At 45.2% G+C, this 14,696-nt stretch overlaps 1 protein-coding gene across 2 annotated transcripts in view; it reads left to right on the forward strand.

Moving 5' to 3' along the window:
- The first annotated feature begins 1,187 nt into the window (after positions 1-1,187).
- The window catches only part of Zfyve1 (zinc finger FYVE-type containing 1), a 58,737-nt gene continuing 45,228 nt past the window's right edge, over positions 1,188-14,696 (forward strand). The window contains exons 1-2 of one of the 2 annotated variants that reach the window (XM_013115402.3): positions 1,188-1,441; positions 2,964-3,892. In XM_013115402.3, the coding sequence (XP_012970856.1) occupies positions 3,410-3,892 (483 nt within the window). In that variant the 5' untranslated portion in view covers positions 1,188-1,441; positions 2,964-3,409. The remainder of the gene's footprint in view (positions 1,442-2,963; positions 3,893-14,696) is intronic. The other variant, XM_005072702.4, reaches the window with a different exon arrangement.

Raw genomic sequence — 14,696 nt, forward strand, 5'->3', positions numbered from 1 at the left:
CGGCACTTTTAATTTTTAAAGCACTACAAATAGCTTAGTTCTTACCACCCTGGTGTGTGATTGTGTAATATGGTATAGGAGAGAAAGCTGCGCCCCCAGGGCTGTCCACTGTCGGTTCTCTGTCAGGAAGAGATGATTTTCAGCAACATAACCCTTATACATAACCCATTTACTATTTTATATACGTGGCTTGACTACTGATCTAATTATGTCCTTTGAATCAGAAGGCAAAAGAGTGTCCTGCTTAAGTCAGAAGATGAGGTCTTATCCAGCATTGTCAATAATTTGCTGTGTACTTCGGCAAGAAACTTAACCTTTGTTTTCTCTCTCAGGTTAACCATTATCGAGATAAAATCATAGAATGTTAAAACTGGCAGAGCCTTCAGAAATTACACAACCAAATTCCTTTATTTCATGGAAAGATTAAGAGATTTATGCCAACCACCTATGTAGTTAGCTATTAAATGTAGGCATTACAGACCAGTATCTTTTTCATGCACTGTTTTCATGTTTTCCCTCACTGTTGTTCCAAGACACAACTGAGAAAAAACTGAAAGCACTAAACAAATACAAAGCTATTTTTAAAAAATCGGATAACAGTATTAACATTAGCAGGCGCTGTAATCTTAAAAGTTTACTGGAGTGTGCACTCCAGCTCTCTTGCACAATTTAAAAATTAGAAGTTATGAAGGCTATATGGGGAAAAAGAGAAGAAAAAGAATAAGCAGGAAGAAAATTAACAGTGGGTTTGTGGAATACCTTTGAAAGGAAAGCAAAATACTCTCAAGTACGCTAATTTCCTCTCAATCAATGTTTACTGGTCTTTTTCCACTTTGCACATTTCTGAAGAAAACATTTACAATAAAAATGTGTCGTTCCATTTCCCGCTTATATAAACACAATATTTGTCTAATTTACAGAACTTCTTTCCAGGCCACTGCCCTAAACAACGGGCTGCAACCTGCAAAAAAAAAAAAAAAAAAAAAAAAAAAACCACAGTCGCAGGGGAAACTCCAAGTCCCGAAATGCTCGTCCGCCTAGCTGCACCTCCTGTTCGCAAGGACGACACTTTCATCTGGGAATTGTAGTCATCTGGAGCCCTATTTCTGGGCTTTGGGACAGAGGGACGTCCCCAGAAAACTACAGCTCCCAAGAGGCCATGCGCGCCCTTCCCGCCCCGCCGCCGTGGTGCTCCGCCCCCGGCCGCTCCTCCCTCGTTGGGCAGCGCTGCTCATGCCTTCCTGTTGGTCCGAGCTGGGAGAAGTTCACTCTGATCAGCTGATTCCAACTGACAACAAGAGAGGAGGAAGCCTGGAAGGCAGCAGAGGAGGAGGGGGCGGAGATGTTGCTGAGGATGGATCCGTCGGTGCCCTAGAGCAGCCTGGGTCCCGTCGGCACTCCGCGTCCCCCACATCGCCTTGCCGCGGCCAAGCTGCTCCGGGTGGGCTCTGCGGGCCACGACGGGAACGACGGGCAGGGCGGGGGCAGCTCGGCCCATCCCCGGGCGAGCTGTGGTCCCGGGGCTCCAGTCGCTCCTAGGAGGAAGGGGGACGGGTGCGGCTCGGGTGGGGGTGGGGTGGCATAAACAATGGATTCGGCTCCGGGATGTGCGGGTGTGGGGGAGGTTTGGGGGGCCTTCTTTGTTCTTGGGCTCCGCTGCCACCCCTCGGGTTGTGGTGGCGGTGTCCGGGAACAAGGTGGTGGTGAGGAACCCGGGATTGGAGAGAGGCGTCGAGGTGGGGGACCCGAGGGGGCAGATTGTTTGCTTCGCCTGGTAGGGGTCAGGTATCCTGAAGGCTGATTTTCTGTTTTTCTCAGTAGTGACAAGTTTTGATTTTTGTTTCTCTTTTGGGAGCTAGCTGGGTATGTCTGAGGCTAGGCTGTAAATAATGTCCCCAGGTTACTCCATTGCCTTGTTTATCTGAAGATCAGATGGAATGATTGATTACTGTAAGGGAGGAGTGAATATCTGAAAGAAGGACTTTACACTTTGTTGTGCTGTTGGAATAAAAGGCAAAGCTTGGAGGAATTAGGAGTGTAATTACATGAAGGAGTGACCCAAACCCCCGCTTCTGTCTCCCCACTCTTTCCCTTTAAAGTTATTTTTAAGTTAGTTTTTGACTGTCCAGAGAAAATGGTTTGTTTTGACTGACTGTAGGGCCTGACTGTCCTGTGCACCAGAGTACAGGAATTCTGCCTCCTGTTGCTCCCAGATCTCTTGCTCTAGACAGAGAAATAAGGGACAAAAAAAGAAGCATGTTTTAGTTTTTGAACGCGAAATTGAGACTGTTGTTGCCGACTCGAGTCCTTACTAGATCTTTCCCTGTCTAGCAGTCCTCTTATAGGGATAATTGGATTTGTCTAGGTCCTTGAGGAAGGTCTAAAGTTTATTGTTATAATTTTTTTCTTTAGCTTTTCAAAGACTACCTTCTCCACTTCTCACATGTAAGGAGCAGGTGCAAAGGGTTAGCCTCCCAAGGACTGTTTGTTTAGTGATTTTTGAATCAGAATTTAAAAAAACGAGCAGAGCATTGTGCCAACAAAGCTGCAAAATCTTCTAGAGGCTCTGGGCCTAGGAGTGTTTTGTTGTTGATATATGTTTGTTTTGAGACAGGATCTCTCTAGGTATCCCTGGCTAGCCTCGAACTCACAGAGGTCCACCTGCTTCTGCCTCCAGAGTGCAGATGCCTGTGGCTGTTTTTTGCTTTTTTTGAGGTAAGATCTTTTCTAGATAGTTCAGTAGTCTTGCTTTCAGCCTTTTGAGTCACAGGTATACCACCATGCCTAGTATGGTGATTGTTTTTATGAGGAAGATCCTTAACCATCATTTAAGATGAAATTTCTGGTCCTGGAATAAGCCCATGTAAGTTTTATGAGCAAGAACTAGAGTCCTCGAAGTGGAGTGGAATTTAGGTGTGTGCTTTTTTTGTTGTTCATTTTAAGGTGCACTTCTTTTTTTCCAGATGAGTGAAACCTTCTCCCCCTATTCTAGGGAGCCCTTGAAATATTGGCTCGAGCTTCACATGTATGGAACAGCTCCTCAACACTTTATTTCATCACTATAACTCTGTGACTGAGGCCTCACTGATGAGCCTGCCTTTGTGAACGTAGCTGACCTCTCATTGCGCATCAGACACCACAGTTTTCTCTGCCCTTTGTGGAGGATGAAATCTTTAAACCCAGTCGACATTGCTGCTGCTGATACAGGACACTTGGAGGCAGAGCGTTAAACATTTGAACGCTTGTTGAGTGTGCATAAATTCTTAGCCGGACAGGTTTTCCTTTTTAAAGTGTTCAGAACCCTGTGGAAACACTAGCCACCCCTTGACTCTTGTCTGTCTTCCTTCATTCCTGGGAGCGTACAGTAGCGAGTGCTCCAGGGTGGGTGGTTTGTAGACCAGTCTAAGTTATGAGTGCCCAGACATCCCCAGCAGAGAAGGGCCTGAATCCGGGGCTCATGTGCCAGGAGAGCTATGCCTGCAGCGGGACTGACGAAGCTGTCTTTGAGTGCGATGAGTGCTGCAGTTTGCAGTGTCTCCGCTGTGAGGAGGAGCTGCACAGACAAGAGCGCCTACGAAACCATGAGCGGATAAGGCTCAAAGCTGGCCACGTCCCTTACTGTGACCCCTGCAAGGGCCCCAACGGGCATTCTCCAGGTGTTAGGCAGAGGGCAGCCGTGAGGTGCCAGACCTGCAAAATCAACTTGTGCCTGGAGTGCCAGAAGAGGACTCATTCAGGAGGTAACAAGAGGAGACACCCCATTACTGTGTACCTTGTCAGTAAGGTCCAGGAATCCTTGGAGGGGGAAGAGATGGATGAGGAGACCAAGAGGAAGAAGATGACAGAGAGGGTTGTGAGCTTCCTCCTGGTAGATGAAAATGAAGAGATTCAGGTAAGTGACCTGCCATTACCAAACTTCTGGACTCCTATTGTTGTGTTGATCTTCTGTGGGGAGGTTGCTCCCCAAAACAGTCCAGGAGTACCCCTTAGAAGCAGTAAAAGCCAAGGGCTCAGTTGCCTAGAGTCATACTTAATTTTTTCCTTTGTTTTGTTTTGAGAAATTTCACTCCATAGTTCAGCTGACCTGGAACTCCCAACAGTCCTCCTGCCTCAGCTTCCCAAGTACTGGGATTGTAGGTATTTGCATCTATGCCTGGCTTATCTTTTTTTCTTTTCCTCCCCCCCACCCCTCTCTTTTGTTTTTTTTTTTTTTAAGGCAGGGTTTTCTCTTGGTAGCCCAGGCTGTCCTATAACTCGCTTGGTAGAACAGGCTGGCCTCAGACTCATGGAGATCCTCCTGCCTCTTCCTCCCGAGTGTTGGAATTAAAGGCTTGCAACTCCCACCTGGGCATGTTTTAATTTTTTTGAGACAGGGACTAACTGGGTAGTCCAGGCTGGTCTTGAATCTAGTGATCCTCCTGCATCAGCCTCCTGAGGCGCTGGGACTGAGGAGTAAGATTTAGCTATTTACCAGCTGGATAATCTTGGGCCAGTTTCATTTTCCTTAGAGTCTTAGTTTCTTCATCTGTACAGTGGGAACAGTGGTTGAGAGAATGAAATGAGACTGCAGGCTGTTGCCTACCAGCACTGTCAGTAGTAGTAGGAAGAACAGCTTAGAACAGTGGTCTGCAGGAGAGCACTTAGAAAACCAAGAATAATGTGACAGATAAGGGACTGACTGTATACTCAGTATTGAGGGTAACTTTTCTTTTTACAGAGACAGTATTCTTTCAGTGGTCTTTTGGTTTTCTTTTTTTTTTTTTTTTCCGAGACAGGGTTTCTCTGTATTGTTTTGGAGGCTGTCCTGAAACTTGCTCTGTCGACCTGGCTGGCCTCAAACTCACAGAGATCCGCCTGCCTCTGCCTTCTAAGTGCTGATTAAAGGCGTGGGCCACCAACGCCCAGTTCTTGGTTTTCTTATACAAGCTTCTTAGTCCATTATCTGTTGCTCTAACAAAATACCTGAGTCTGGGTAACTTATTTATGATGAATAAAAGTTCATTTTGCTCATAGGTGTAGGGGCTGGGAATTGTATCTGAGCGGCTGAGGGTGCATTCGTGCCTCTGTGTGTGTGTGTGTGTGTGTGTGTGTGTGTCCGTGTCCGTGTGTCCGTGTGTCCTGCTCAAGTGTCTTGGCTTGATAAGCCACCTCTCCCATTACAGGACTCGACTTTGATGACCTTATCTCAGTTACTTGTAGGGTCAACTTTGAGAATATTAGCATATGAATATAAGGATCCAGTGTGGGTGGGGCAGGGCGTGTTGTTTGTTTAGAATGGTGGATTGTTCTTGCAGATGACCCAAGTTCCATTTCCAGCACTTTTGTTAGGAAGCTTAACAACTGCCTGTAATTGCAGTTCCAGGGACCCAATGCACTCTGTTTGGCCTCTAAGAACACAATATGCACAAACAGCATTTAGAAAACATAGTTTCGCCGGGTTAAGGGCGGCAGCGCACGCCTTTAATCCCAGCACTCAGGAGGCAGAGGCAGGTGGATGGATCTCTGTGAGTTCGATGCCGGGCTGGACCGATAGCCTCTGAAACAATCCCGAGAAACCCTGTCTCGTAAAAAACAAAAAAAAACAAAAAACAAAAAAAAACATAGTTTCAGAGGAGTATTCCAATCATGGTGACTTCTAATGTGTAGAAGCCAGTGAGGGCTTCCAGAATACATTAAGAATCTTTGGTTTGAGCCAGGTGTTGGTGGTGCATGCCTTTAATCCCAGCAGCAGAGGCAGGCGGATCTCTGTGAGTTCGAGGCCAGTGTGGTCTACAGAGCGAGTTTCAGGACAGCTTCCAAAGCTACAGAGAAACCCTGTCTCGAAAAACCAAAAAAAAAAAAAAAAATCTTTGGTTTGTTCCCCACTTGGTGAGAGGGTAGCAAGATATAGGAGATGTAAAATTCAAAGATCATGCTCCTTAAGCTGAGAGGGAGATGGTTGTGGCTTGTGACCAGCAGGTGTGGCTAATATTTTTTGTTGGTTTTCTTTCTGTCTGTCTTTTTTGTTGTTGTTGTTTTTGTTTTTGTTTTTTTTCCGAGACAGGGTTTCTCTGTGTAACAGTCCTGGCTATCCTGGAACTTACTTTGTAGACCAACAGGCTGGCCTTGAACTCAGAGATCCAACTGTCTCTGCCTTCTGAGTGCTGGCATTAGAGGCATGTGCCACCTACTTTTTTTTTTATTTTTTATACAAGGTCTGTATGTAGCCCTGTCTGTCTAGAACTCCAATCTGTAGACATAGATTTACCTGCTTCTGCCTCTTAAATACGGAGTTAAAGGCTGGTGCTACCCTGCCCTGCTAGGATAGTGTATTGTTAATATATTGAATTTTTTTAGAGTTGGCTTGTAAAAAATCATGAGTCTGTGTGTCCCACTGCTTATGTATGGAGGTCCTTAAAATTTTTAAGACTCAGTTATCTCCTACCATGTTCCCTGGGATTGAACTCAGTGTTGGTGGCAACAAGCTTCTCACTGGAGAGGCTATCTTGAGGCAGGCCTTGGTTGGCTTTCAAAGGAAGACTGCTTCACTGTGGAAATTCACATCCAAGCTAGTGCTCACAGGCTGTGCAGCCGCAGCGAGTTCTTCCAGCTCCACCAGTCCCTTCCATTTCAACCTCATAGAACTGTCGAGAGGACTCAGAGATGAGGAGTGGAAAAGACCTATCCCAGGGTTTGGAACCTCATGTCCAGTACCAGTTTATTGTTGCCAGTACCCTTGTGCCATTTGTGGCCCACTGACTTGGTACTTGTGGTGGTGAAGACTCAGTCCCAAGAGGGAGGAACACCAATATAAGTCACCATTAGAGAGATTTCCCAATTATCCACTAAGTATTTTTTACCTCTACTTCTTCCTATGTGAATAAGCTGATGGAAATGAATTACGTCATGGTTGCTGAATGCTTTGCTAACACAGACTTCCCTTTATTGGTTTGAGAGGAACTAATAGAGTTATGGAAGAATGACCCAGATCCCATTCTGCCTGCCTTGTCAGCAGTAATGTCTTCATTATGGATTATGCTCTAATTGGGCAACATTGTGGACTGAATATTGTATAAATGGAGCAGTTGGGTCTGGATGGTTCTTGTTTTTTCTGGTATAATGTCAGCCTCTGAAAGTCACAATTCATGATATTGACACTTTTCTAAAGTGAGAGGAAGACTTTTGAGGAACCGTTAATTTAAATGTTCATGAATTTAAAAATGTGCTTGTACTTAAGGTACATACTCATTTTAACCTAACATTTGCCCTAAGCTTTGTGTGGGGGTGGGGTCGGGGTGTATGTGTCTTTTTGCATGCTGAAGCTAGAGGTCTCTTCGGTTATTCTTGGAGACATGGTCACTTGCTGAACATAGAGCTTGCTGTTTAAGCTAGACTGTCTGGCGTGAAAGTCCTCCTCCCTCTGCTTTCACCTTTACCCATGCCCGGGCCACTGCACCTGTATCGTCTTCATTTCCCCCTCTTCTCCTCTTTGGAGACTTCCATGATATCTTCAAATGCTTTGCAATATAGGATGACCTTAATGTTTTTTTCTTGAGGCATATATAGTAAATACCCTGTAATTTACTATATAAATCGACCAGGCTGGGTTTGAACTTAGAGATCAGCCTGCCTCTGCCTCCAAAGGCGTATGCCAGCACAGCTAGCTTTATCTTGACTTACGATCAACACCTTTTTTTTTTTTTTGCATTTTTCGAGACAGGGTTTCTCTGTGTAACATCCCTGGCTGTTCTGGAACTCACTCTGTAGACCAGGCTTACATGGTGTTGGGAATGAATGTAGGGCTTGCTTGCTTCATGCGTACTTGGTTAGCACTGACCAACAGAGCTACAGTTCCAGCCCAGTCCAGGTACTGTTTACCTCTATCTTGTTTCCTTAAAATATTTTTCCCTGAAATAACCTGTATTTTTGTGAAGCAGTGTCTTTATTTAGGGATAGTTATGGGAGGATGGGCAGTTTACCACTACACCACTGAAGGAAATATCTTCTCTTCTCTAGCAACTGTTAAGTGCCTAGAGCTCCCCAGGGTGGCATATTAATTTTTTAATTAAAAATTATTTTTATTTATGTGTGTGTATGTGCATGTTTAAGTTCATGTGTGCAACATGTGTACGGGTGTCACATAAGGCCAGAAGAGGGTGTTGGGAGGAAGCTGGAGTTACGGGCAGTTGTGAGTCAGTCACCTGATGTGGTTGCTGGGAGCCAGTCTCCGGATCTCTGCAGGAGTGGTGTACTCTCTTAACCTCTGAGTCACCTCTCTAGCCCCCTCTTAGAGTCTGTGATGGGGTCTCACTGTGTACCCGTTTCCAAGTTTCTTAAGTTTCTTATTGATTTTTTTATTTTTGAGACAGTTTTCCAGTGTAGCCTTGGCTGTCCTGAAACTTGCTCTATAGAGCTCTTCCTGCCTCTGCCTTCTGCGTGCTGGGATTAAAAGTGTTAGACACCATGACAAGATAGTCCATGTTTCTTAGCAAAGGATTAGGAAGATAGAAAGAAATGTAATGAGATAAATCCAGCTCCATGGAGATACCCTGTCTGGGGTGGGGGGCGTGGAGATGTTGTGTGACACTCATGTAGACTATAAATTTAGCTTGTTTGTTTGTTATTTGATGTATACAAGTGCTCTATTTGCATGTGTACCTTGATGCCAGGAGAGGGCATCAGATCCCACTATAGATGGTTGTGAGCCACCATGTGTTTGCTGGGAATTGAACTCAGGACCTCCAGAAGAGCAGCTAGCACTCTTCTGAACCATCTCTCTAGCACCAGCTAGTTTATGTTTTATGTCCTATATAGCATCATAAGCAACCAACTGATAGGCACATTGTCATTGTTGACCTCATTGTGAGGTCAGGCGAGAACAGACTTGGAACAGTTATGCTGTGATTTCCATGTGTGCTCTCTATACATTCATGAGCTCTTGCACACAAATAAATGAAAAAGTTGTAAAAAATTAGAGTCCATTATATAGTCCATGGTCTTGAGCTTCTATATAAACCAGTCTGTCCTTAAACTTTCAATCTTGCCTTTGCCTCCTAAATGCTGGGATTACAGATGTGTACCACTGCAGCTGGCCATGAGATTTCTTTTCTCTGTGTTCTAGTCTTGGCTCATAAGAGCTGACCCCTCCCCCCCAAGACAGAGGGTTTTACTGTTTAACAAGTCCTGGACTCTGTAGACAAGGCTGGCCTAGAGCTCACAGAGATCCGCCTGCCTCTGCCTCCTGCCACCAAGTGCTAGGATTAAAAGCGTGCGCCGCTACCACCACCTGGCCTCACCATGTTTTAATTGTTTTGTACATGCAGCTATCAATCAGAAAAATGAACTGAATAATTTCCTAAGCCTTTTTTTTTTTTTTGCATTGGTTTTTGAGACAAGGTTTCTCTGTGTAGCCTTAGCTATTCTTGTCTGTCCTGGAACTAGCTCTGTAGACCATATTGGCCTTGAACTCACAGAGATTCACCATCAACAGGCCTTATTTCCTAAATTGTTATTTAATGACTCTATGAGAACAAATACTCCCCTAAAGTGAATGAATCCACTACTCGCAACTAATGTTGCTAGGATTGATAAACTGATACCTGAAATTTTAAGAGCTCCTACTGTGGTGTTAGAAATTTTTCTTAGTTCCTATATAAGATATCTAACTCTAATGATAATCCTGTGTATTAGTTTCATGTTAGAGCAATAAATTATCACACAGATTATCTTTCTAATTTTAGAGGCCAATAGTCCTAAAATGGGTTGATAGGCTGTACTTTCTAGAAGCTATAGAGGAGAGTTTGTTTCTTTTGGTTTTGTGTAGCTGTCAGAATTGACACACATTCCTTGGTTTGTGGCTCTGTCGTTGAACTTCAAAGCCAGCAGTGTAGCAAATTCCCTTTGTGTTTTTCTGCTTTAGCATCACATTCTTTCTGCTTCTATGTCCTTCCTGATGTCTCCTTGTAAGGACCCTTGAGAGTATATTGGGACCTACCAAGATAATGTAGCATAGTCTCCCCATTTCTATGTCCTTAATTCAGTCATCTGCAGAGTCCTGTTTGTCACACACAGTGGCTTATTCACAGGTTTCTGGGATTAGGACACGGATGTCACTTGGGGAGTGCCACTCTCCAGCCTGCTACATTTTATGCAGTAGATTGTATTTCACAGATGGGGACCTTACAGGTCCATTTGATGCAAAATGTTCCCAGTGCAGTGATTGTGGAATGGATGTACCAGATGAGAGCTCATTACAGAACTGGCTTCCAGAGGGGTGAAGCTGCCGTAGGGCACAGTTTTTAGGTAGACACCTTTCTGCCTCCCTCTTGCTTCCGGTCTCTCAGTAGTGCTGCCGAGGAAGCCCAACTCCTTTCACATGTTTGTGGCCTTTCTAGTGAGATGGGTAGACTTAGGTGATATCACTGGTTTTCTAGGCCTCAGTCGAGCCGGCTGCAGAACACAGTATATAGAGACACATTATTTAATTGATAATGAAGGAGCCAGGGCAGCGCCCTTAGCTAATGTTTCAAAGGTTAGGAGAATGAGGAAGAGGATGTTATTTTCCTGGTTTGGGGATCTTCAGGGAGTCAAACATCTTGCTTTGTCAGTATGTTTTACGAGTTGGGGGAAAAGGATGAGAAATAAAAAGTCATTCTTCATTCTTTTTTCCTTTTTTCTTTTTTGGTTTTTCGAGACAGGGTTTCTCTGTAACTTTAGAGGCTGTCCTGGAACTCACTTTGTAGACCAGGCTGGCCTCTAACCACAGAGATCCGCCTGCCTCTGCCTCCCGAGTGCTGGGATTAAAGACGTGGGCCACCAACGCCCGGCCATTCTTTTTGCTTTTTTCCTCCAACTAAGGCCAGTGACTTCATTTTCATTTTCTAAGGCTTGTGTGTTTTATTTTATGTGTATGAGTGTTCTCTGCCTGCATATATATCTGTGGTACGATGTGCATGTCTGGTGCCCACAGGGGCCAGGACCCTCTACTGGAGTTAGAGAGTTGTGAGCTGCCATGTGGATACTGGCATCTAAACCTGGGTCCTCTGAAGAACAGATGCTCTGGGCTATCTCTTCAGCCCCCCACTCCCCCTTTGTTTAAAGACTCCAGACAGGTTTTGTCCTCACCTCACCCCATTCACCCCTTTGTCAGTTTTCAGTGAAGTTCTTACCAGTATCTTCTCCAGGAGAACAAGGAAGCATGCTGCCCAGAACTCTGTCTCACCTTCATGCTGACTGACCACTCAGCTCAAGAGGCCCCAGGCAGGGACTTGTCTTCTGAGGAGACTGTGTGGGTTCATGAGGTGAAGAGAGGCTAACAGCCTGTGGGTGTGCCAAGCCCTGCTTGAGTTTAGTATCATCCATAGGCTAATGGGAACCCAAGCTGAGTCTTTGGTCCTTTCCTTAGCCTGGTCATTGGATACCTCACTGAGACTGGTTCTTTAAGAAGTCCCAACACACTGCTTGGCTGCTTCCCTTGTTTACAGTCCCAGAATAGTGCGGCTCAAAATACTGTGACTTGTCTTTTTTTTTTTTAATTGGCCAAAAGAGACCTTATTTTAGTAGGACTCAAAAAGGGAAAACAGCAAGGGCGTTTTCTTACTGGATAGAATGTCTTTACTCTGATTGGCTGGATGGGTCTGCCACATTTCTGTTTTCGTGTCATGTGCAGTGGGCCTGCCTCACTGTGTCCTCTGGCTCCTGGTCTAGGTAGCTTCTTGGGTTCTGCTCCTAGGCTTGTTTAAAATCCCCAAGTCTTCAATTTTGGTTAGTAGGTCATAAGATGGAAGAATCCTGATTTTCTGCATTGTTGAACTTTTCCATTCTTCTTTTTAATGGCCATGTAGAGAATAAGAACTCACTTTGGTAAGGTGAGTAGTTACCCTAGGGTCAGAACATAGATATATTTTGCCATTACTTACTTTTTTTTTTTTTTTTTGGTTTTTTGAGACAGGGTTTCTCTGTATTGCTTTGGAGCTCACTCTGTAGACCAGGCAATCCTCCTGCCTCTGCCTTCCTAGTGCTAGGATTAAAGGCATGAGCCACCAACTCCTGGCCTTGCCATTACTTTCTTAGGTGCTGTGCCAAGAAAATAAAACACAAAAATTCCCTGTCAGTGTCAAAATAGTAAGCAGTAATTGCTTGAATGGCAGCCCCCACTCCCTTTTACTCATAGAAAGTAAAAGCCCTTAGTGGTGGACTGGCCTGCCTTAAATGTGGTTGCTGGAGAACACGGCGTGGGGAGACTCAGACAAACAGAAGGACGAAAGAATGCCTATTGTGTGCCTTCACTCTGCTCAGGGGCTTGTGAGATTCTCAGTTCCGGGCTCATTCTGCTCTAGCTGACTCCTGGCTTTTCACCTAGGAGATTACTTTGTTTAGTACAGGGCTGTTTAAAATCTGACCCATACAAACCATCCAAGTCACGGTGGGTCAGCTTTTTTAGGAGCCCATCTTCAGCTGTTTTTTACCTCCAGTTTGTATGTTCTCCCCATCACCCATCTTGTCTGTAGATTTCGAAGTGATCCTTTTGAATTGGCTTTTCTTTTTGAGCCAGGATTACTGTAGAAGGCAGATTTCTTCTTAAGTTGACTTGGTGCCTTTTCTCTGCGGGTGTGTCTGCTGGCTGGGCCACTCGTGGGGCTTTCCTGGGGCTCTGGTGGCTGGCTGGACTGTGCTGGGCAGGGACCTGGCCTGATTTGCTTGGAGCTCCTGGGAACTGCTTTGTGATTTAACTGCTTAAGAATTGAGCACAACTGATTGGTGATGAAAAAGTAGAGGGTAGTGTAGAGACCATGATGAAGGGAAGGGAAGGAAGAGTGTAGCACGTTGCAGGCAAGAACAATTAGAAAGTCTCTGGGAAAGGACAGAGGGACTTTCTGAGGGTTTTGTTTATGTTACTCCTCTTCCCCCCCCCCCCACTCCTCTCCCAGGTCTCGAACTCCGTTGGTAGCTGAGCATGACCTGATCCTCCTGCCTTCTTAGAGCTGGGCTAAGCAGGTATGCATCTCCACTGGTTTATACAGTGCTCGAGGCCGTACCCAGGGCTTCACCAAACTATCTAACAAATGAGCTATCTTCCCAACTCTCATTTTGCCTTTCTTTTTCAACTTTATTTTGTATGTGTCTGTGTATATGACATGTGTGGTAGGCAGGTGTGCCACTGCCTGAGTGTGGAGGTCAGAGGGTAACTTGCAGAAGTCCCGTTCTCTGCTTTTAACATGAGGGCTCCAGGGATTGAATTGAGGTCATCAGGCTTGGCAGCATATGGCTTATCCACACTGAGCCATCTCACAGCCTTTTGTCCCACTTTTTTCTCATTTTAAATACAAGATCTCACTGTAGCCCTGGTTGGCCTGAAACTGGATTTGTAGACCAGGCTGTCCTTGAACTCACCGAGATCCGCTTGTCCCTTCCTCGGGAGTGCTAGGATCAAGGATCAAGAGTATGTGCCACCAGTCAGGTGGTGGCGGCGCACACCTTTGATCCCAGCACTTGGGAGGCAGAGACAGGTGCATCTCTGTGAGTTAGAGGCCAGCCTGGTCTACTGAATGAGTTACAGGACAGGCTGCAAAGCCACAGAGAAACCCTGTTTGAAAGAGTGTGTGCCATCATATCTGGCCATCAGTCAAGAGGTTCCGTTTGACCGATTTGTGGGTCAGAGTGGCAGTGGTTGAAATTCTAGGATAGAGGGGTATACTAGTTGTATATAAGAACCTGACCTCTGACTTGGTAACTTTGGAGGGTGATTTGATTTTCTGGTAGCTACTGGAATCCCTACTCTTCCCCCCACCCCCCTGCCATTTTTCTTGATACTGGATTACTTTTGGTTGATTCTAGACATTGGGTGCTTGAAAAGAACTAACCAAGTTTGGTCCTTTCAGACACTTCAAGTTCAAGTTAAGTGACAACACAGTCCTGAGCAACTTAGCAGTCAAATAATATTCTAGAAATTCTTCTACTTTCTAGTTCAAGCCCTGTTAGCTGGTGACTATATCATCCACATGGCTAAACTGTTCCATATCCTTTTGTAATCTTTTCTTTCCAAGTTCAGACATCAGGACACTGCCTTGAAATGGAACTTCTTAGTGAGCTATGCGTCTTAGTTGTTGGGATAGTTTCTGTGCAAACCTTTTCTATCCTGTGGTACCGGGGCTCCAACCCATCGCTTTATACATGGCAGGCCTGAGCTACATCCCTATCTCACTCCAAAATGTTTTTAAAATGGAAACTCACATTGGCGAGTGATCCTGGGAGGAGTGACAAGGGCCCACATTGCATAATTGCACAGAATGCCCAGTTCTTGTTTGCCCTGAGTAGAGGCTATATGAGGATTCCATAGGTCTTTTTGCACAGCCTTTCTGGTCCTGGTGACCATGTTTTTTTTGTTTTTTGTTTTTTTTTGGTTTTTCGAGACAGGGTTTCTCTGTGGCTTTGGAGGCTGTCTGGAACTAGCTCTTGTAGACCAGGCTGGTCTCGAACTCCTGCCTCTGCCTCCCGAGTGCTGGGATTAAAGGCGTGTGCCACCAACGCCCGGCTGACCATGGGTTTAAGTTAGTAGATCACTGTTGTGTGCTGTCCCGTCCCATATCCCCCTACCCCCCATTTCAGTAAACTTTATTTAGATCTGGATTACTTGGCAGGTAGGCAGCCAAGTGAACAACTTTATACCTTCCCTACTTGCTTCCTTCTTTTCTTGTTTTTTCTCCCCCCCCCTTTTT

Source organism: Mesocricetus auratus, unplaced genomic scaffold, assembly GCF_017639785.1.
Source record: "Mesocricetus auratus isolate SY011 unplaced genomic scaffold, BCM_Maur_2.0 Super-Scaffold_15014, whole genome shotgun sequence".
NCBI classification, from domain to species: Eukaryota; Metazoa; Chordata; class Mammalia; order Rodentia; family Cricetidae; genus Mesocricetus; species Mesocricetus auratus.